The following is a 25,522-nucleotide window of genomic DNA, read 5'->3' as shown; positions in this document are numbered from 1 at the left end:
AAAAAAAACACCATTTAAGCACTCTATGGACCCTTAAAACATCACATTGCAAAAAAAAAAAAAAAAAAACAACCAGAAAGAGAAAGTGGGATTATATTATTTTTCTGCCTTTTTAGACTTTCATCTTATCCCATGCATCATGGAGAGATCAAAAAAACTGTAATAACAGAGCACCAAATGCTTTTTCCCTTTAATTATAGTAAAAAGAACAGTGAGACCAGATTTTAACAGGGATTACAGATCTTCTGCCAATTTAATCAATTAACTGTGTTCCAATAGTGTTCTGAAGGGTATAATGTATGAAGCGGCATTAACATGATAACCACTAAAGAACTAATTAGCTACTATTGAGTGCTTTTCGATTTCCCTTGTTATCTATACAAGTTGGTTAAACAATTGTATAATGAAGCATGCAGCACCTTTGGTGAACTGGAGCCAAATATAGAAATTGTCACCAAATTAATATACTATTTAGTGTTCCTTAGTATTCATCAAAAGCCCGGTATAAAATGTTATTGCATAATCTTTATTAATAGTAATTTATCAGTGCAGTATTGCTGGAAGCTGCTTTTGAATAGCATTGTATTTGAATATCTTCATATATTTAAATTCTTTGTTGCATACCAGGGTGTCTCTACTAAATAGTTATAACAAGCAATGACTGACTTAAGGCTCTGTTTAACAAATTAGTGGACTGCACTCTACTCTAATTTTTACAAAGGCCTCAGTTGTGTAATTTGTAAGAACTTTGCTGATCTTCTTTACAGTGATAGGTATATGACTGTCACCAGGTTGTTGGTATTGCTTTTGTAAAGCATTGTCTTATATGTTGCTTTACATGTACAAATTGTGTAAAATAAGGCAGACCTGCTTACAATATTTTGCATTAATTAAAATTTCTGTCTTTCTGTTGCATGTGTTCACACTTCAACGTGACTCTAGAGCATAGAATCAGACTTGAGCACAATAGCCTCCTTATGCTCTATCCCCGAGCCCAGCCAGTTTTCCAGTCCGGCTTAACGCCCCCCTAGTTATTTATTGTTGGATCTGGCCTAATTGAATTGTTGCGTTATTGCAAGTTCCCGCGATATCATCGATATCATCAAGTTCCCACACAGTAACGCCAATTACTATGCCTAAAGAGCAGAAGCAACGGGCAGCTACCAGTCTGAGGAAGGTTGACCTCGAACGTTGTGTCTTCAACCCCGAATAGACTGACAATTTATTCTTCGCCCAAAGCGGCAACAATGCCCTATGTTTAGTGTGCAACGACACCAACAGCACTTTCAAGCGGATAATGGTGACTGTATTATTTATTTTGTTTTTACCCTTTTGTTTTTACCTGTGATCATGTCGGTAATACAGTTCTGTTCTAGGGTGCCAATGCTTACTCATTGCTCTGTATCTATTGGTGGAGCAGTGTTGTCATCCTATAACAGGATAAGAAAACATTCCCCCTTTTCTTCTCTACACAATTTAGAGAAGAGGTGTTTTTGCAGTCCAAAAATACATCTGGTGAAAAACAGAGGGGAGCTCAACACAGAAAGAAAGCAAGGGAAGTTATCAGCTTGCAGGAAATATATTAGGCTATGTACACACATCAAATAAAAGTCATTGGAAAGGATAAAAGACAGATCATTTGATAATTGTTGAGAAGATTAGTGCCTAACGACAGGACAAAGATGCATGCACAACACACCAGTACACAGTAAATATATATATATGATCATTTTCACTTTCCTGTGCTCTTTTCTGTCCTTCTTCTTCATCACTTTCAAGCACTGTACTCTGTCCTTTTTCTGCATCATTTTCCATCAGCTCGTAATCTGCAGACCCCAACACCTTCCAGTGGCAAGGAATCTCAACATGGCGAATAATCTCTGTTGATGCAGGTATCTTGTTTCTGTATAAAAGGTCCTACTGCTGTAGGTAGTCATTGAAGTCACACATCTGACATCCAAAGATGTCTTGGTCCATTAACAAATATTTACACCACACTCTGCGTTTCTTCAAAACTTGTCCTTGTACATGACGTTGATCTTGTTCTTCATTTCACCCATACACCATAGCAAGGGCTTCTTTCTTTTTATATGAGAAGGAAGAACATTTGTTGAGAAAATGACTGAACGTTCATGAGCACTCAAAGCCCTCATTTCGTCAACATCACTTCCACCTCTACACATCGTATCCTCTACCTTTCAAACAATCACACCTAGTGTCTGTACATTATCGGTCAATTATTTGTGAACAATCATATCGTTACAGGATGTACAGAATTGTGCACCATAAGATCATTCAAAACAATCGTTAATTGTTCATTTTCCAACCACTTTTATCTGACGTGTGTACGTGGCCTTATTCATAGGAGTATAATGAGTAATAATAATACTAATAATACTAATTGTATTAGTGTTTGAGGTTGTCTTTTTTTTTTGCTGGAGGGTAGGGGTTAAAATTAAAGTTTGAAAGAGATGTAAGATCCAGAGATTTTATAGCTCTATTACACCACTGAAATGAGGCATTAGCCTGGGCTGGTAAACAGTGTGGGAAGTCAAATGTTTACACACTAAATTGGAAATAATAGAAAACTATTATGCTGGCTTTTGTTAGGTGGAATATTATAGATGTATAATGTTAAAATGAATAGAAAGATGAATAAAAGGCATCCCTGGAAGCTCCGTTATTGTTTGTAAATAGCCCCATTTAATTTAAGGTTCTTGATATTTTTATGGTGATTTCATGATGTGGAAAAAAAACAAAAAGCATAGTGGGAATATGTTCCAAAATTGTATGTATCAAGGTAAACCTCTGGCTCTCCTCTTCTGGCCATAGGTCATAGGTGCAATGGTCAAGCTGGATCTATACTTTACTTCCAATCCAAGCAGAAAATACAAGTGTTCACCTAATCCTTTTTTTTTCAATAAGCTTAATTGAGCTGCATTCAATACTAAGCTGTGTGCCTCCTCTTTTTACTCAGCTCCTCTTTTACTAGTTTGTTTCACCCCATTAAGGGTTTAATTATAGAGCTTTATGTATGTAATTTAGAAGTCATTGGGTGCATATCACAATTTTGACAACTCCATGTATGCTGTTTATGTTGTCATTACAAGAGAGATAAGAGGACCCAGCAGTAGATTTGTGAAGATTTGTGATCATGTGAGAGATTATCAGCAAGCTGGCAAAAACAATGCCATTTTATGGAAGGGGTATAATATTTGTTGAAAGCTTAAAACGCGTGATGAGTCTTTTAACTTGGTGTTCATGATTCATAAACAGATAGAGTGAGAAGATGTAGCACTTTAGACACCTATTAACATCTCAAAGGATGTTCAGAATCCTTTGCTTTATCATAGATGTCAGTACAGCCATATGATAACTGCACATGCCAGCAAACTCATGACATTAGCTATCACTTTCAATATTATGTTCCCATAGACTCATAATAAAATTAATAACATGAATGTATAATGTATAAAATGCAATAAAATACAACATTGCTTAAGGACATGAACAAGGGTCTTCATGCTGTGTGTGGTTGTTGAGAAGAGATTAGGGGCAGTGTCTCATACAAAGCGAAGCCTTTGCTGATTGCTTCAGCAATAAGGAATGATCAAGAATTCGATCAAATTTGATCAAATTACCAATCACACCATTCAATTATAAAAAAAACTAAATTGTGTCAATATTCAATTGAAATTCTTCTGCTGAAATAGAGAAAAACTGATAAGAGAAGAACAACACGGGTGTGAAAGAAACCTTGAGTTTAAATGTGATGTCCATGTTATATTGGGGTCAGAACCCAGAGACAGAAAATGAGAGAGACAGTCCTTCCTAATAAAGAAAACAGCTCTGATAGTGGAGGCAGACCAGCAGCAAAATAGATAAGTGGTAAAAAGGCCATTAGGCAACCAAAGCAGAGGAACAATTGCTGGCAGTAACCACTAACGGGAATACACACTCAGACTAAGGTTGGATCAGGAGTTATTAAACAAAGCTAGGCCAAGGTCTATTACCACCATGACATACATTACAGTGAGATAACAAATAAATATAATATTAATTTAATTTACAGTCACAGCGCGTTAATGCACTATTGTGTATTAACATATACTGGGACTCCTACCTCTTCCCTTACCAGCTCCAGGCCCCTAAACTGATTTTCTAGTTTTCCAAAACCACCAATGAAAACTAGTCTAGCTTTCGTGAAGCTTTTTAACACATGACGTACCTGAGAAGGCTCAGGTATACATTATAATATAGACATTATTATAGACACCATCGCTGTCAAATATTGTAATTATTGATGTACATTTATGGTTGACACTCCTCCATAGTATAGTGAGTGTGTGCTGTCTCTCATTGGCAACAATAATAATATTGTAGTCACCACATTTAAGTGATGATAACCTGTAATATATATTACTTTAAAGGAAGGTATTTATTTAAAGATGTTTTACCAAGTACCTGAGTATCCACAGTTCAGAAAGTCTTAAAGTCCTAGAGATCTCAGAAAGTTCACAAAATGCAATGCATTGAGCCAAGAATGCCTGTATACTGGTCTTTCTTCTAGGGAAGTGCATGCTTGCTCTGAAATATTGTAAGTTGTGATGTTTTAATAGGTTGGTTGTTTTTTCAAAGTATTAAGCCTTATATTTTCTGGTGTAGAGCAATTTCATTTTTATATAGCTCCAGGAAAACTGCTTGTATATTCTTAAATAGGACCAAATGTGAGTCAATAATCAATAAATATAATGATACAATTTTAAACATTTCCAATCACCATATCAATCCACTATTCAATGTTTAATTCATTATACCTCTTTTTTCAAGGTGGTTGCTATTTACATATGTCACACATAATCTGTATCAATATTATAAGACGCACTATTACCTCATACCTGAGTCTCACATGGTTTATGGACTAGTCAATCACTATGAGAAAAACTATTGTTTCTAATAATGCATTAGCTTCAATAAAAGGAATGACGAACATTTCCCATTAGGCTCACAGACTGTGAAGTATCTCCAAAGGAGAAAATGGCAACTTTTTTTTTCCATTTTGAATGCCTGAAAAACACAAAATAATGGGCATATTAATCCCAATGTTTCTGCAGTGGTTTCTCACAATAGCATGCATTTGCTAAATTACTATGTGGTCTCCTTAGCGCCTGTGCTAAGTCTTTGTTCTATATCTTTCAATATTTGTACTTTGTATCAGGTTTATTCAGTAAGGTAAAAAACAGACTTTCTTAACCCATAGCAATTAAATTTCACCTTTCACACACCTGACTAAAGAAAACTGAAATCTAGTTGCTGTGAGGTACACTTTTTGTACTTAAGCTTTGCATGTTGCAGAGCTTCAAAATAGTTTAGAGGTATAGGACCTGATTTAATAAAGCTTTCCAAACCTGGATTGGATTTTTTTAAAAAGTCATTTGCTACTTGCTAGAAAATGTTTTGATCCTGGACCAGATCCATTCCAGGTTTGCTGGATAACCCAGTTTCACTGATGAAAGTGCATCTTCTCCAGCCTCAAAGAGCTTTAATAAATCAGGTCCAATATTGTCAAATATCATGTAATAAAATAAGGCAACATCAAGCTTGGGCAAGCAATGGGCCTGATGTATTAAAGCTCTCTAAGACTGGAGAAGATAAACTACAATGGAGGAACCTGATAATGGGTGATCCAGCAAACTTCAATAGATCTGGTACAGGCAAGAAAACATTTGCCAACTCATAACAAATGATTTTTAGGAAATAAGTTAGCTCAGCCACTCCTCTCAATGGAATTTGTGCTTCCCATTTTCAAACTTGAGTTGTGGGGAAATACTACACTGGCAAGCAGAAAGAAAGGTGAACCCAGTAAATCCTCCCTGCTTTTGAGGTATGTCTTTAGGTACACTAGATAGGTTATTGATACAGGTATTTTGCTAAAAAAATTAACACATGTAATTTAAGTCTTAGCATTATATGAACATTAACATAACATTATCATTTAAAAGTAGACCTATCACCTCCTACTGGGAGGTAAAAATGTGCTGCAACAATATTCTATAAATGTACCTCCACATATAGTCCCTTGGAAAAGTCCCATCAATAGCTAGCTGTTAATCCTGCAAGGGACATTTAGCATCCTATGATGTTTTGGCAAAGGTGCTGCACTGCTCCAAAATGCAGACACATGTAGACTGTGTCTGAATCTATTATAATCTATCACCATTGTTAGTTCTTGCTTTTTTATAAAGTATGTAATCTGTAATCAATAAATATGGACTGTTCAAAACCTAACTCCAATCTAGTCTGTTATTAATGTAAACATTAATTGGTGGCTTTTGACTATAAACTAAATACCATGTTAAATAAATTTAAACCTAGGAAGGTGAATCTAAAAACATGCTATAAATTCATACAATGTAGAAAAGCAAGGTACCTTCCTGAATCAACATCTTATCATAAGGTTTCATAAATGTCAATCAATATTCCATGTATGACTGCACAATATAGTCATGTTTTATAAATGAGTGACAGTACAATATATGTAATCTGAGTTACTATGCAATTATAGTTTGTATTTAGGTTGAATCTTTCATGTGGAATGTAAATGTAGGAGTATTTGATGTCTCCAACTCATATTATTCATTGTGACTTTATATAAAAATTCATGTATTTGATGTAAGCCACTTTCTTTTTACTGTCTATAGAATATCACCTGTCATTTTTCATGCAGTGAAACAGGACATTTTTTTCTTCTTCAAAATTTGCTGCTTAAGATGATGGAAGTATCTTAGCCAGCTATAATTGCAGAATACATTAATATATATGGGAGAATGCAGATAATGTCTGTACAATCTTTTTTTTCCCTAACAAAGCTTTAGTTCCCTCCAAAAATGTTTATATATATATATTGTAAAGCTTAAAGAGCTGAGTGTCGCACTTACCTCCTCCTCACTTCCTTTTTAAAGTTCCAGCTCCTCTCTCCTGCTCATGTGGGCAGTCCTGACCCTAGATCCATCAGCTCTTCATGGTTTAATCACCATCATCCCGCCCAGTCGCCACTGACCTCTTGATCAGCTAGTGCCTGGTCATTTAGCTGGCTCAAAGCACGAACAACACGTCTGCAGGATAGTGCCAAGCACCTTGGACTTTTCCTGCTCAGCTGTTGCTGATTAACTGTTTGCTGTTTCCTTGCTCAGTTCTTATTCTAACTTCTTGTTGCCCTATCTGCTGTTACCCTGCCTGGTACCTTGTGTAGTTTTTGTCTTGCTGTTCCAGTGTCCCCAGTGTCTACCTGTGTTTACCACCACCCCTTGTTGTCCAGTGCTACCTGTATTTCCTGTCACCCTCCAGCGTCCCGTGACCACGTGTCACCCGTGTGTCCTTATCGCCTTCTTGATACTTGATACCTGGCTGCGTTTCTGGCCTTGCCTTTTTCATGCCTGCTTAGACCCCAGCCATCATTGACTACTCTCTTTCCCACTGATTTTGTACTTTGCACCGTTCTGCCTGCCCTGGTGTGAAAAAGCATCCGGGTATCAGCACAACACCCTCAACTCTGGAGAAGACCAGGCTGATACTAAGACTCTGCACCTTGGCCCTTCTTAGGGTTCACACCACCACTGGGCAATGCAAAGCACCCCCTAGTGGTTCTTCCTTTGCGAGCGTGACTTCAGGGGCAAGCAGTACACTTTGTTATCCCCACCTTGTGTGCCAGAGGATCTTTTTCTAGCACTGACGCCCCAAAAGCAGTCATTTACAAATGATTGCTTTCAGATTCACACTAGATCTAACTGTTTATTAGAAAAACAAGTGAAAATTGGCTTGTGCGTACTGTGCCTAACAGTATATAGGAATACAATAAAAGTTATTTCTACTTTATTCATATAATACAAACTTTTACATAATACTTTTAACAGTGTCTAGAGAAGTTAGTATTTATTTATTAGCAAAAATTACCTTAACATAAAACATTAAAAATTACTTATACATAAAACATAAAATCATATTTTAATCTGTTTGATTTTACAGCATCTAACATTAAGTAGACAGTAAATCATGGAAGTATCGAGCAGAGAGGAGGTTACTAAAGGTTGCATCTTTGATGATTCTGACAGAGGCTAATTCGTTGAAATTGATTTCCACAAGCCTTCTCTCCTATTGAGAGGTTTTACCTTATGGAGAATTTAAGTGGCAATAATGCTGCAGCCTTTTAAATGATAGCTTTTTTGTTATCATTAGCCATTATTTGTTTAGCTACTAATGCTTCCATACTACCTTGTCTACAGCACAAAAAAAGTTACTTTTAGATAGTTCTTGGTAATGTGTAATGGGAACCTTTAACTTCTTTAAGTGGTTAAAGGTTGCCCATATTTTTATTAGTTCATGGAAAATTAGACATATTTATTTTCTATCTCCCTCATTATCACACTGATAACTTGATTTCATACGTCTTTTGAAATTTCTCAAATGTATTTGAAAGTGTTACAGTGATATTATCTAGTTTATTATACTTTCTTTGGTCTTTAGAATCCTACTATATTTTTCATTAGACTATATCAAGTTTATCCAAATGTGTTAGAAGCTATTTTTTTCCCTATGTGACACAATAAATGAAAAATGACCAGACAAATTGAATGTAAATAGGAATCTCACATAATGAAACAATGCCAGATTCAATTATTTATCCAATTCTGTCTATAGTTGCCTGTGGCAGACATACACAATTATAAGAAAGACAAAGTTGCTGGGGTAAGAAAGGACATAGAAATTGTTGTAGCATATTTTGTGCATTAATAGGTTTGGTATTATTATGCTATATATTTATATATATATATATATATATATATATATATATATATATATATTGATTTAAATATAGAAATAACTAGAATACCAATATATAATCAAAATATAATCATGCAATCTACATTATTTATATTTGATTTTTACCTAATAACACTGGGGTTTTTAGAAACAAAATAGGTGGCTAACTATCGATGATCATCTTCGCTGCACAAGTCTGAACTGAAGGAATAAGGTTTGATTTCTGGGTTACTGTGGGTTTGACCTGAATCCTCCATGTTTAATGTTTGGGTTTTCCATCAAAGTTATGGTGAATTGGAGGGACCAAATTTTATAAGACCAATAATGCCCTTGTTGAGCACTCAGCTGCAGTCAATATCGTTAAAATAGCCAATTACTGGGCTTTGTTATTATGTGCTAGTCTTCTAATTTAAATTGGGGCACAAAAAAATCTGAAATTGTGTTTTCTGGAGAAGACTTGTATATGAATTGATTTTTCAAACTCCAGTTTGCAACAGAATACCTTGCATAGGCTTCTAGTCAACTAGTATTAATGTAGACTTCAGCAGTATCAACAGAGCAAGATATCATGGTTAATCTCATATCTGGTAAATTGGTGACAATTGCCATACCTGAAACCCCCCTGACTTTGGACAAAAGTTCTGTGACTTGGTCTTATTCTTGTGTTAACACCAATAGAGGATCAAGGTACATGTAGCAATTGTAACAAATATGGTACTAGTGTTAGCTGATATAATATTGGTTACTATCTTTATTACATTTTTATTACATATATATATATATATATATATAATAAAGCATATATATTACAAAACTGTTTTACAAAGATGAATAGTTCTTGGTTTACTACCTAATATCAAAAAGCATTTATGTGTTAGAAGCATAACCATTTTTTTCAAATCCTTGGATCTAGCATTGTGTCCCATCTCCCCCAAATTTCTATTAACTTATGATGTTTTGTCATTTGCATAACTTTTTTCACAAACACCCATTTATTAGAGAGCACATCCATGTTAAAAACATGATAGGTTTTCTATTAGGATTTCTTGTCATTTAGTACCTGCATGCTTATTAGCAGCATCTGTATACTGACAAATTAAAAAGTTAATTCTTTGCTTCTAGGGATGGAGAGGGTGTATAACTTCTTAATCATTCAAATACATTTTCACTATACTAGCAGCAATAAAACGCCCTTGGTAAGAAAATCCTTAATATCTAAGCAGAACTTTTGTTTGCTGGCTAATATAACTCATGCACATGTTACATTTAAAGTTTCTGTGAATAAAAATTGTGTTTTTATAATTTATTAACTAATAAGTTAATTAACTTATTTAACTAATAAAACATTAAAAAAAATTCCTATTAAACAATGGCTGCATATTGCTAGTCTTGCAAGCTATTCTTGCATATGAGGCACAGTTGGCATTCTTCTGTAAAGAATGCATTCAGTAAAGGTCCTCAGCTATGTCGATGTAAACATTCATACCCAAACATACCGACAGATTCATTGGCTTTCTCCCATAATTGGGCTTAAACTATGTAAGGGAGATTAGACTATTAATATGGTAAGGACTTTAGATTGTGAGTTCCTCTCAACAGTCAGTGTCATTTGGGTATAGGTTCTGTAAAGTGCTGTGAAATATGTCAGTGCTATATTAATATGATAATAGTAATAAAATGTGTCTATGGTTCATGAGAAAGAAACCCCTCCCCCTCTCCAAAACAATACAGCTTTGTTTTAATGTGTACATTCATTCTTTTTTTTTCCATGTATAAATGCAGCTACTAGCCCAAGCATTGAAATCCGTAAGCATATTGGCCTTGTATTCTACTACCTAATTTGCAGTTTAAAGATGCATTCCCTGAGCTCAATTCTGCACAGGATATTGTTATTAGCTATGGTATTAATATTTTCTTTCAACAAGATCAGGACCACAAATTGATAAAGGAAGCATGAGAATCATATATAATACTTATCTAGTGAACAGGTTCTTTAGGAGGTAGCTCCTTTGTATGTGGTAAAATACTTAAACTGACATTAGTGAGCAGACATGGGCTTATTTGTTTTTCTTCATATTCATATTCTAAATGCATGTGTATTTGAAAATGTACATTTAATACAATTTATGAGAAATATGATAAATTAAAACTTTTTTTTAGAAATCAATGTTTGAAATAAATATAAATCTGGTATGGTGGGTAATTTTTAAACATGCAAATGGCTTCCAGTCTATAAATGTTAAGAAGGTCTATTTGCACATGACAGTTTTCAGTTTTCATTAGCCTACACTCACAAAAGAAAGTATATGCTATGCAGTTAGGAACACATTTAACACAAATATTTGTAAATATTAGTTACAATTTAACTTAACGTTTTTGACTATGTGGAACACACCTAGATAAAATGTACATAGGAAATTAGATGATAGAACAGGAATTTCTGCCACTGAAATTAATAAAATACACTGGCAGAAATGGCCATAGCAACAAACAGAAGAAGCAGAATAAATGCTCTACAGCCAATCCTGGGTTAAAAAAATAGTAATGGTTAGGTATACTTAGGTATGGCTTAGCAGGTAGGTTTTTTTTCTCCAAATATGGGAAATCAAAACAGAAGCAGTTTTGGTTAAATACATTTTCTATCATAAAAGGTTTAATTCCATTGTTCAGGAACAGGACATCTGATCATACCACTTAACTTCCATTTCTGCAGCTGTCCTCCAAAATATTACTTGTTAAGAGACTTTTTCATGTCACAAAAGAAGTACTGAAACCATATACATTTACCAGGTACCTAGAACTTTCTTTGAAAGTTGCTCTCCTCTATTTTCCAAAACTTTTACATACAAGCAACAGCATCCCATTGCAGCATTGTAAATTAACCAGCTTTTTTATAAATATAAAATGAAGTCTTGAGCTCATTATTTTGGCAGACCATCCCTGTCCTTACTCCTTTTACCAGATCTATTTTTACCTTCTCTGTTCTGTCAAGTAGAGATTTATGAGATGTATTGAGCCTGGAGAATATAGACTATCAAGAGAAAAATTGAGTAATCCAGCAAATATGGAGTGTATCTGGGACAGGATTTAAAAGATTTGCAAATGATAAGCAAATGAGAACAGCCTTTGTAAATTCGTCTGGCGAGACTGAATTTTTGGGATCTGCAAGACCAATCAGGGGAGTGGAGCTGTCAGCTCCGCTCCTCTGATTGCTGTTGCAACCCTGTACTATGTGTTACTGGATAGGGTTTCTATATCCAAGAACACAGTGTGAGTCTCACTGGCTGCTCATGAATGAATGAATCAGAGGATTTTTCCCATGGCTACGTTCATTCATAAACGCAAGCCGCATGACTCGGGACTCTGAGAGGAGGAGTATTGCGGCTGCATTTATGATTGCAGCCGCGATAATCCTCCTCTCAGTGAGAGATCCCAGGACACTACAGGTTAGAATGAGGGCTTGCCTTATTCTGACCTGTAGTACCCGGGGATCGCTCACTGACAGGAGGACAATCCCATCAGAACTTCGAGGAAATTTTTGCGAGAAGGCCAGAGGCATCCAGGTTCTTCCATAATGTCTATCCTCTCCAGTCTTCGAAAACATAACAAATCAGGCTCATTGTATTTGTGTAACTATTGTCTATTTATAAAGCAGTGAAGCTAACATTCGCAGAAACCAGGGAATGTTTCAGTGAAAGTCATATTCACTGCTTTATAAATGAACATTGCTACCAAGCATCCAAATTTAATATTCATAAGAATGCACACCTTAAGGTATACTATACAGGTTGTATAGTATACTTTTCCTTTATCCTCAGTGGATCTCTGTGTGCTTGCTGCCTGGGCCCAGATTCAGGACAAATATCATGCTGCAACTATGCTGCTGATGTATATGGTTAGCCCATGCTCATAAAATTGAAGAATCTTCCTGATTCTGTAAGGAAAGTCTTTTGATTCCTCTGCTAGAAGTATAGAAACAAAAATGCATTTTTTTTGCTGTCACAGTAATCAACGTGTTTCAGAACACATCACTGTTCTTTGTTTAGGAAAGCAGAAAAGCTGTTGCTGTACATATGAATTCATTTTTTCTAGTTCAGGGAACTGTGTGTTGGCTATAAATTAAATTGTTTTTCTGCTGTAATCCAATTATTTCCCCCTTTGAACTGAATTTCTAAGGGAAAGCACTTGCATTAATGAAGGTGCTTGTGTCTAGAATAATATCTGCTGTCATAATGCATAAGGTATGGTTTATCACATATGGATACATTTAAACTTTTATTGGAAAATGGTACATAAAACAAAGTCTGTAAAAGAACAAATGTCATACAAAATTTTCGCTGTAAAAGGGAGAAATCACACAAAACATTGTCAGCCACATTTAAAATCTAAATAAAACAAAATCTGTCACAGGAAAAGCATCTAATAAAATGGTGGGTGTCACAGAAATATACTACACCTAACAGGAAACTATGTAATAAAACAAACATCATCGAAAATGTTTGTCATGGGAAGGTACTAATACCAACAATCTGTCACAGGAGAAGGCCACACAATTGTAGTCTGTACCAGGGCAAAGCTAAGCAAAATGCAGTCTATAAATGAAAAGAAACTCACACAAACCACTGTATACCACTATTTTATGTACAGCACTGTGTGGTGTCTCACAGAAAAAACACAAAAGTCAGTATGTCACAGAAAAGCACCTCAAAAAATGCTACCTTTCATCATACTGTACTAAACAAAACATCTCTGTCGCAGGAGCCCAGATCTCTAGCTGCTGATTCAGAAAAATGGGTAAAACATATTCCTAAAAAATTCTTACTATCTGCATGAAAAAAAGAGTAAAACACTGAAAGTTCTAATTTTCCTATCCTTAACACATGAAGAAAAAATATATATAAAACAAGTATACTTTTAAAGTATGTGCATGCTGAGCAGTGAACTTTTTCCAAATGTTAAAACCTCATACATAAAATAAACATTTTGGTTACAGACGTTTGTCTGTGCACATAATTTTACATGTGTTAAAAACTTTGAATACACAAAAAATATATGCTTTATGTAAGAAGATAAATTCTTTACAGAATAAGATAAAGTCCTAACACCTGCAGAGAAATTGAGATATTTAACATGTTAGTAAACTGTGCACCCTTGAGTAAGATGCGACTAGAAAGTTAGAACACAACTGAATGACTCAAAGAATATTTGACGTAATAATGGCTATACTCACAAAAGCCTAATGCCTATAGTGTTTTTGCTACCATGTGTATTTTTGCTGTTATCATTGAAAATGTGCTGACAAAAAAAATTTTGCGGATGTTTTTATCATACCTAAAACATTTATCAATTTTTTAGGGCTTCAAAGATGTTTACTACTCCCTAAAATACCAATTTAGCCATTTTATTACCCGATGGAATACAATATTGACCTTGTTTTTTTAACAGATTTTATTTGTTTTGTTAAAAAATTAAAAATAAAGTATTTTCATACTGGGAATGAAAAACAAACCATACTATGAAGATTGAGTCAGTGAAAAATAGGTAATTAAAATAAAAAAATAATGATTTTACTGACACTAGTATAAGGATATGTACGTACACAATTTTTGTTGCTGGAGATGATCTTTTGTGATATGTTCCACCAACAAAAGAGTGACAGAATATTTTTATTATTATTAAACAGGATTTATATAGCACCAATGTATTACGCAGCCCAGTATAATAAATAGGGATGAACGACTGATATGCTGTATTCAAAGAGCCATTCTATTATATGGAAAAGGAAGGGGGTGAACGGGCAAGCGGCACCACTGTGCTATTCTCTGTTGACTTGTACATCGGTCATTCTCTGTCGGTCGTTCATAGATCTGTCAGGCAACAGCTGTACACATATCAGATTCTCACCTGATACGAGCCTGACCATTCGTTGGGTGATAATTATCTCATGTATGTACATATCTGTCACAATACCTTTCTCTTACATCAGTGCTCCCCCTGAACAGTCCTGCACACAGTTTCTGTCCTGTTAATATTTCACAACACAGAATAATTATACATACTATATAGTCTTTTGAAAAAAATCATATGGTATAGTATGTATAATTATTCTGTGTTGTGAAATATTAACAGGACAGAAACCGAAACATTATATGTTTATGTGTACTTGATGGCTTATGTACTAAATATTCAATCAATATACTTCACCTTTTGCATGAAAAACCTATGAGCCTCAAACCTCTTTCTTTCTTCTCCATTTATCCAAACCCGTAACAGTTACAATTACAGTTTATTATTATACATCAAGTGCTTATTATATATTATACCTATTTAGCATATAATATATTTTATGTTTTTTTTTTATCTTATTGATGACTGTATTTGCTTTGTTGGAAAAGTCCATAAATTGTATTCCTGGATTAAACAGTGACATAACTACTATAAACATGAATATGCATTGCTATGAGTATGTATGTAAACCAATTAAAAAGAGTCTTAGAATCCATCTAAGAATCAGGCATAATTTGAAATTACAACAGGGGTTCAGGGAACAAAAGCCACTTGTGTTGCCCTATCCTGATTCAGATATTACTATAGTGATCAGATGAAACGATTGTGAACGTAATGCCTAGACAGTACTAGGAGGTAAACATCATTGTCTGCAAACAAAGCTTCTTTGTTTTGTGACTTTGATTTATATAAATCACAAAAAGTTACCATAAAACTGAGAGAAATATTGAAAAATGCCTAAAACAGCTTTCAAATCACACTCTGCTTTCAATAGAATATTGAAAATGGCTTGGTGATAATATTAAAGAACGTTCTGTTCATTTCCGCACTATACTACTGTCATGATCACACTGTGCAGATAAAAAATTTCATTCCTTTCTCCTGTTTCTACCTAACAGCTCCAATATAACAGCATAGGAATATATTACAGATAAAGGTAATAGGTGATGTTATCATCACTATCTAAACCATTGAAAAACATTTAAACCAATGTTGTGTTTAACTAGTATAATTGGTGTTACGACAGGAGCATTACACATCAATATATGTTATCCATACCAGTATATATCTTATAAACGAGCCATCTATTTGATTCTAAAGGAGGTTTATTTCTAATATAATGATTATAAAAGTAGGGTTTCTTCTATTGCTTCACAGTTTTCTTTCAGTTAAACTTGAAAACTTAGGATGTAAATACGGAGAAATAAGGTCTAACCTATGCAAGGATTTTCTTTTGTATTCTGAAATCGGTGAAGTTAATTACTTCACTCCAACTGTGTTCTTTTGTTATTGGTAGTTTACAATATTGGGAACACCTGTGATTTCACAAGGTATAGATCTCAAACTCTACTCCACATGTGCAGTCTACTTATGCTTACCTCATTTTTTTAGAAATACATCATTTAGTGTGGTGTATTATCACCACACTATGATCTATTTGACTAGTTTCTTGTAATGTGATTCGGCTTACTATTTTGGTTGACTTTTTTCCTGATCCATTTAAAAAAAATTTATAATAAGTTTTCTAATTGCTTTATTTTGTAGTTTGGAATTTGTCTTTAACATCATCATATAATACTGTTAAAACTTCTCCTATTTTTAACTCCACATAAAAGAAAAAAAAATGGCTCAGACAAAAGTAAGTGACAGCGCATTTACAATTCATCAAAGTAAAAGTGCATTTTAGGTAATTCAACCCTTGGTTGTAACTAAAATACTTTCTCTGATACGGAGGTTGCCCCTTGAAGTCTGAAATTAATTACCTTTGAATCAGCATAAAGAAGTTGACAGTGATGTGCTTGCAATGACCTCAGAAAGAAAGTAGCTTAGGACTTACAGTTACATGGAAGACCTTACATTTTACAAAGTGATCAATACAATGAATTAGTTATTGCAAGCAGTAAAAATGATTAAATTTAATATAAATACATTGCAATAAAAAAAAACTTTAATGTCCTGCACTGTTTGGCTTTCAGGTACACATTCATGTGTGAAAGCATTCATTGAAGGATTACAAAACTGTTAAGAGGCTTATTCATACTTGTTTTGATCTATTTATATATTCCACTACTCCATTTGTATACGTATTTTGCAGTTTTTCATACAGCTTTTCTTAATAGGATTGTGTAATATAAACATTTATATTTGTAAAGTATATTAAAATGATTTATTAGCGGTTACCAAATAAATGTGTTCAAAGAGAAAAAAAACACAAAACAGCTCCAGTGTTATATCTTTATGAAGATTCATCCAGCTATTTTGATTTACCCCTAAAATGTGTAAATACGTTCCTAAAGGGTATGCAAGCTGTTCTATTATGTAAAAAGTTCTGATTATCTATTGCTTTGCCCACCTCCTATGTGATGGAACTCTTACATGAACAAAAACTTTGTTTTAGACCCTTCCAATGACCCATGGGCACCACCCATGTCACCCATATGCATAGAGGAAAGACCGGAAACAATGGCCCTGATTTAATAAGCCCTCCAAGGCTGGAGAAGATACACTTTCACCAGCAAACCTGGAATGGATTTCCTAAAAGGCATTAGCTCTTATTTAGCAAATGTTTTCAATTTTGGATCAGACCATTCCAGGTTTGCTGAATTACTGAGCTTCACTCATGTGTATCCTCTCCAGCCTTGGAGAACTTTACTAAATCAGGGCCACTGACTAGAGTTAAATGTAAGTAATGTGGGCTTTTACATTTTTTCTTAAAACATACATTATTAATAACTTGTATTTATATAGCACCAACTTATTATGAAGCACTTTACAAAGTCCATATTGATATCACTAACTTGCTTGCTAGCTTTTTTGCTTGCTTGCAGCTTCACTTGACTCACAAAATTAGAACTTACATTGCAAAGTAAACATGCTTTGCTCTTTCAGTAAATGAACCATTGCTAATAAAGATGAATGAACATTTCAAGTGAACTGGAATCTGATCTAGGCTCCATAAACAACAAGCAATACTGAAAATTTTGTGGCAGTGACAATTGAACCAATGATGCCCAGTTTACAGCACAACCAGACATAAGCGGTAACAGCCTTTGGTGCCTTTCCCTCAGAAACCTTAGAACCTGAACTGCCACCACTAATGAGATTTGGTTTAGAACAATCACATGAAGTTTGGTCTGACTCTAATATCATTTAAATTGCAGAATCACTATACCTGCCTTGTATTCTCTATTGGTTCTCATTTTCTAGTTGGGTGACATACATGTTTTATGTAATCTAATAAATGGTTTTGTTTCAACAATCCTATACATTTTTTGGCTTACATTTTAAAAGGAATGCTTATGTGCTATTTCGTTTTAAATTTAAATTGTAAATACAATCATGAAAATTTAGTGAGCACTATGGAGTATTCTCTGTCTGAAATTACCAATAGAGCCATATGAGAGCAGGAGGAAAGAAAGGAAGATTGAGTTACTCACTCATTCCCTTGTGTATATAAATATCCAGCTGAGTTATTTAGCTTATTAAAAACGTTTTTTAACAAGAGATTTAGATAAACTGGAAATCTTGTTCCACTTCCTGATATGAAAATATTAAATATTCTTCAGTAAGGCTTTTAAATATTTTTTTAATACTGATCATAATTAATGAAATAAATAAATAAATGCTACCGTACCATATATTTTCTTAAAAACCCTGTTTATTTTCTGTTTCTTTTCTAACAATGCATTTCATTATTTTCTTGTATTAGTCTTCCCAGGTGCTTGAAAGATTGATCTGATAATCAATAATTTCTCCATTTTGTTTTTTACTAGAGGCTATCATACATTTAGAGTTCATAGTATATGAATTTCTCAGCTGCTTGGAGAAAACTCATTATTTTGTCTTAGTTTTGCACTAATGTTGTCATTATAAAAACAGGCATGAGAAAAAACCCTCTTTAAATACCAGTGTTATACGTATCATTACAAAATAAAAAAAATCATGAGGTCCTTAACAGGTTCTAAAATTATTTAAATATAATTTCTGGTGTAAAACAGCACACAGCAGAATCAACCCTGTGATATTTTTTAAAGTCCTGAAATCTAATTGAAAAAATTTAAAACAGTAAGAATTTTTCAATCTGAGAGATGGGGGTGGGGGGGGGGGGTGTTAGTGGTAATAGGGATGCCCGGTTTTACAGCACAAACAGATATAAGCGGTAATAGCCTTTGATACCACCTTTGGTTCCTATCCCTCAGAAACCTTTTGATAACCTGAACTGCCACCATTGATAGGATTTTGTTTGGGACTGTGGTCTAACTCTAATATCCATTCAAATTGCAGGATTACTCTAACTGCCTGGATTCCCTATTGGTTATCTTTCCAGTCTTTATTTTTCAGTTGGGTGTCATAAATGTTGTTACACTGAAATGTTTCAACTTAACAGTGCTTTTAGTTTACTTTTTAAAAATAAAATGTTTTGTCTTTTTCCTTTGTGCATATGTTATTTGTTTTACAAATAAATATTTATTACATCCATGAAAACTAAGAGAGCACTATTCTGTAACTAGGGTTTTAATGGTGCCTGGGATACACTATCAATGAAAAGTGTTGCTAGAATATGACTCTGGGGCCATTTGGAAAACTGGCCCAAAAATTGTCACTTTTCAGTCTCCTGAATCCAAAGACCATTAAGGCTAATTGAGAAAAAAATGTAATATTCTGTCTGTTAAGACCTCTGGGGTGTAATGTGACAAATAAATCATAATATCCTGCAAGAACAAAAACACCAAGCTCCATAGTCCCCATAGTAGAATCAGTTGGACCACTAATACTTTATGTCTCTTACAATCGTAGCAGTAGACTTTGAATCAAGTGTTAATGTTATTTGGTTAATGTTGCAAACTGTAACAATCCACTGTAGTTGATTATATGATCCACTAATATGAACTAGCTTTTAATCTCTGTTCCTGCAATTTGTGAGTGATGTGATTCACCTAGACTATAATAATTTAGAAAGATAAAATCAGAAAGAAGCTGTGAATCACAATTTACTGGGTAAATTTCAGATTTATTGGTTTCATTTTCCCTGTTTCGTTAATGGAGAAGAAGGGGAGCTTAACTGAAGTACTGTAGATACAGTTTACACAATTCAGTCCATATAGCACATTTATTACTGATAATTTTATCAGAAAACAATATAAATATCAAATAAAAAAAAGTATTTTGACATTATATTTAAAATGCTTTTTATTTCATTTTATTTTTTTCCTGACAGTAAGTCAAGGAGGCCTACCCACAGCGACAGATATGTGTCCAGATCCTGGAGTACCAGAAAATGGTAAAAGAAGTGGTTTTGATTTCAGGTATTTATTTTTCTGTACATATTAACATACAGCTATGTGTTACATGTAATCTAAAAATGTTACCTTGTAAAATTGTACAGTACAAGCCAAATTTTCTTATTCTATGTTATGACATCAGTGGTGATGATTCGGTGAAGCATAAGTTGTTTTTTTCAAATTGGCACATCTGAACTAGTATTAGTAAATAATGCTAATGCTAGCCTATTCATTTAAATATCAATATTTATTTATCTATTGAGCTGCCAGTGCCTTGCTCCCATTATGCTAATACCAAGCCATATGCTTAAACTGCATGTGGGTTCTTGACATATAGGGTGCAAACATCCTAATGAAATGCTAGTGGATTATGTATTATTTCACATTACTTTACCTGGAAAGAAAGTAATGTGGTAACTGGGCGATGGAAATTCATTTTAACTGATATTAGTATTCTACCTCCTTCCTAGTGAGCTTCTAAAACATTGCCTATATTTTCTCCACATCTATAAATTTTATCTAGAAATGTCCCTTCACCTAGAATGCCATTAAATGCAAAAGTGGGAGCTATTCCTTTGGGCAATATATTTCAAACACCCACCTGATAATGAGAGGCATAAAGGTTTTTCTAAGGTTTTATAAGTCTGCACATTCATGACTTTGGGGATGACATTATATACATGAAAAAATCAATATATAAAGTCTGTAGAAAACTAGAAATATTCAATTATTGTTAATAAGCACAGCAGATTGGAAATCAAGGTTCAAAAGATTAGAAACTCATATAAGGTAAATCACCAAGAGAACATTTTGAATCTCTTCCTTAAATTCTGCTTTTACTTTTTAACCAGAAAGTATTAAGAGAACAAGCAACATCTACTTTTTTTCTCTATGGGTAAACAGCTTTTCTTTCTAATTCATGTTCTTAGATAAAAGACATTTGTGGTCATCTTGTTTTATTCATAAATCTTTAACCTTGGGCAAGTTTTCCTAAAAGTGTCCTTTACTTTGTTCTTGTGTTCCTTTTTGCAACAATAAGACTCCAGCACACATAATCTACCATTGTACACCACTTGCAAACTTTGTTTGTACAAATTAAAATTAATACAGTTCAAGTACCTTGACTAATACAGAAAGTTTCCATGGTGTCTGCTTGACTGAACCTTTTCAAAATGTTTAAGTTCTATTGTACAGCAAAAAACATTTGCCAGTTGTTGTGCAGTCAAAAGACAGAAAGTCAGTGTAAGGTTCAGGGGGGAGAGGGGTTCAGCAAACACCACTGCAGCTGCATATATAATAACATAATAATATAATATAATAACAGAAAAGGACTTTATTTTTATTAATATTCATAAATATTTTTATTAGGCACAACAGCAAAATAGAGCCAGCCTGTCTTCAGTATTAGGCTTAATCTACACGGACTGTTTCCCAGCGTTTAACCTGAGGCTTTTAAAGCCCATATTTGAAGTCCCCATGCATTCCAAAAAATTAAACCGCAGGGTAAATGTGGGAAAACACATGAAAACGCTTGAAAACGCTCCAATTGAACTCAATGGAGCTTTTATAAGCATTTTTAGGCATTTTATGAAAGCTTCCATTGAAAACAATGGCGGCTTTTAAAAACGTTTTTAGCAGGTCATTGGAATCTGGAAGCCCCCTTTAATAAGGAGACTCCCAGATCTCCACCACCCACCCTGGGGAATAAGTACAGGGGTACATAAAACCTCTTACTCATTCTCTGAAAGGGTTAAAATATGTGTAAAAAATAGGATAAGGGTTTAATGTTAAAGTAATTTATTAAATGTGTGTTTGTGTAACTAAACTTTTTTTTTTTTACAGGTTATTCCAGGGCTCCAATCATGACATGAGCACAGCCATGGGACTCCTCCTGACAGTGAGGAATTACAGGGCACTAGGGGTTAAATGAGGACAAGGCTCTCTATTCACCCATATTGCTCTATGATTGGCTGAGGTTTTACATTTCTCAGCCATTCAGCACTAGACTTGAATGGGGAGACTTGTGCTGATTCATCTCTAGTGCTCTGTGATTGGCTGAGAAATAGGAAACCCTGATGACAGCTCAAGCATCATCAGGATTTCCCTTTCCTCAGCGAATCAGGGAGCAGAGCAATCAGCGGAGCTCTGCTATGCTGACAGCTCCGCTCCCCTCATTGCTCCTGCAGCCCTAGAGGAGCTGTGACATGTATTATAGATACAGAACACATGTATTATGGATACAGAAAACTAAAAGTAAACACTTATGTAAAATTGCGACAAATCGCGGTAAAACGTGCCATAGGCGTTTATGAAAGTTTTTTAGCATTTTAAAGTTAAGCTTTAAAACGCTTGTAAAAGTGCATAAAAACGCATATAAACGTTGTAGGAACGCTTATATGTGTTTTTTAAACTGTTCATGTAGACCCTTATCGAAGTTCTGTTATATTTCATATTAGCTTTGTAGCAAACAATATTTGTCCTGTTAGTGAACCTATAATCAAACTCATACACATGTTTTCTATAATAGTAATTTATTGTTCATTATTGTGCCTAATAGAAACTCTGCTGAGATCCAGGTGGCTAAATAGTCTTTAGCAGAAAATTACACAGCATAGTGTCTTGTTGTCTTTTACCAACAGGAAGGTAACAAAGCACAAAGCATTCCCCATTCCCCCCAAACATTGACAAAGCTTTTATTGACAAAGCAGAGCTATACCCACTTGCTTGCCATTTTTGTTATCTAAACAAGTTCTAGACATAAAGTACATTTAAAAAACCATACTTGCCTTAAAAAACATGATTGGAGTGACTTAATGTTAATATCTGAGGATGAGCAAAGGCCTCCCTCTTCATTTCACCCCCTGTACCCCCTCTGAGGTCCCTTCTGCAACCACACTGCAATCCACTGCAACTGCAGCCACAGTCACATGCAAATAAGTACACAAAATAGTTTCCAACAGGCCCTAAGCAGTTGCGTTAGAGTGGTTAGCAGTGCAGTTGAGGCTGTGGTAGAATAATGCAGCCAACTGCAAGTCTGAAATACCCCTAAAGAAGCTAAAAGGTAACTGCCTCTGTAGTCCTCAATGCCAAAGCCATGAAAATCTGGTTTTATCAAAGAGAGGTTCTTTTTTCAGATGCTTTTATAGGGCACCCATGCGGTACTGAAGTAGGGTGTGGGTGGGTGAAATATTATTACCAAATTAACCTAATTGTTAAAGAAGAGAACATTTTCAAATTTACAAATAAAAGCAATGAGTAAAAGCGGGCTGAAGAGCTGACATTTAATATAGATGTATGTTGTACACTGATCAATTTAAATCTCAAACCTTGGCAATTGTAATTCTAAAGGTGATAATTGTTATATATACCTGAGTATAAACCAAGATTAATTTGACTTCAAAATGTCATTGAAAAAAAAACACATCACCATCTACTTTTTTTTTACCTTTTTTTCAATAAATGTTTTAAAAAATAAATATACCATGAATGTATCTGTTTACATTGTCTTCAGTCATAGTAGATTTTTTGTTTTTCAAGACTTCAAGACTTGGCTCCAAGACTTTTCTAGAGCTGCCCCAACTCTTTGAAATGGTCTTCCTCATCCTGGTTAGCTTGCTCCAACTTTCTGCTCATTTAAAAGAACACTCAGAACCCATTTTTTTAAACTTGCCTACTCATCCACTTCTGTCTTTTGAAACCGTTACTACTTCCTACCACTACATGTCTCCTATTCTATTGTGTGTAAATTCCCCCACCTACTAGATTGTAAGCTCTTTGGGACAGGGTTCTCTCTTCCTCCTGTGTCAATGTCTACCCCTAAAAAATGTACAGTGCTGGGTAATATGTTAGCGCTATATAAATCCTGTTTATGAATGATAATAACTAAGTGTATACTATAAAGCTTTTTAGCTCTTGTTTTTAAAACGCACTCACCATACTTTTAAAGTAATTCCAGTAAAAAAAAAAAATTTTTTTTGTCTTTTTTTTTGGTTTAACAGTTTATAACTATATAAATTCAAGAACATACAGCACTTTATTATTGTGAGGGGATTTGTAGTATAAATTTATTATAGACCTAGGTACATAGGTATCTGTATGCATCTGAAATATGAATGAATGAATATATAAAGATCATTTTAGAACTGAATTGAAAGGAAGATAAATAATTGGATTTATTTTGGAAGATTTTGATGACATTCCAATAAGTGTTTTTCTGCCAAGGACTTATTGCTGAATATGAGGCAATCATAGATTAACACAGTGCTTTAGGTCTAATTTACATTTTTTAAATCAGCTTTCAGAAGAAATCAATTCAACCAGTGTTGTTTCAACTTATGCCTCATTCCCAATTAAAAAACACCAATTGTTTGCCGTGCTTATGTGAAGCTGAAAAATTGTAGAAAACGATATCTCTACCTGTGTGCATGATTTATGCCATATTTGGAATTACATTCCATTAGTACAGCAAACAATTTATTTTATGTTAGAAAAAAAAAACTCTACTCTGCTCATATTGTTGTCCTTGTTTTTGAATTATCTTGTAACTTTGCTGCTGTGTACACTTATCTACAGACAGATTGTTGTGCATTCTTGAATAACATCTGAAAATGAATCTGCTGAAAATGTTTCAGTATTGAAAATATTAGGAGCAAAGACCAAAATACAAGAAATATATGCATACATTATATAAACCAAAATGTGTTTACATATATGTAGATACATTGTTTTTCTTTATAAGTAGTTATATTTATGTAAATTTGTTGTGTCTCTTTTGGCCACAACTACTTTGATCAGATTCAGCCCAGAAACCAGGATTTTGGAGCAGTTCTGCCACACTGCCCCAGAACAGAACAGAGGCAAACTCTATCAACACTAGTAGCAATGATACCAGTTTAAACATAATAGTAAACAATGTATCACTTGGTCAACATCTTTGGCTTCAGATTTGAAGCATAAATTTTATAAGCACATAATAATTGTAGATGTTTAAACCAGCCATGGATATGCTTTTATAAAAAGGGGACATGAAAAATACAACTACTTTATATTTTCTTTCAAATATTTTATTAAGTTGAATACAAAATCACTGCTGATAAAAGAGTAATGCATATGACATATCTATTTATCATTAGTATATTGTTTGTTCCAATAACTCACATGACTGTCAGTGTTGTCAAGTCTACACACAGAATTTACAATTTTACTATGATGCTTTGAGCACAAGAAGGAAATAATAACTTTCTAAAGCCGCAAGAAAATGACATGGTTAGCCCATAGAAAAACAAAGACATGGAACAGGATAAAAATGTCAGTTTGCATCATGTATTCCATGAGAGCAGGCCTTGAGGTACATTTGTCTGTTTTGTGCCAGAGCCACACAAGATAAATGAACAAATCATTGGAATGCAATTTAT

General features: G+C 34.2%; 1 protein-coding gene across 1 annotated transcript in view; it reads left to right on the top strand.

The window, feature by feature from the left end:
- CSMD1 (CUB and Sushi multiple domains 1) overlaps positions 1 to 25,522 on the top strand; it is an 819,458-nt gene that overhangs the window by 531,697 nt on the left and 262,239 nt on the right. Inside the window, exon 8 of the mRNA XM_072408428.1 lies at positions 20,045 to 20,132. Coding sequence (XP_072264529.1) covers positions 20,045 to 20,132 — 88 coding nt within the window. The remainder of the gene's footprint in view (positions 1 to 20,044; positions 20,133 to 25,522) is intronic.

This window comes from Pyxicephalus adspersus, chromosome 4 (genome assembly GCF_032062135.1).
Source record: "Pyxicephalus adspersus chromosome 4, UCB_Pads_2.0, whole genome shotgun sequence".
Lineage (NCBI taxonomy): Eukaryota > Metazoa > Chordata > Amphibia > Anura > Pyxicephalidae > Pyxicephalus > Pyxicephalus adspersus.
This window is presented reverse-complemented; position numbering and strand designations above follow the sequence as displayed.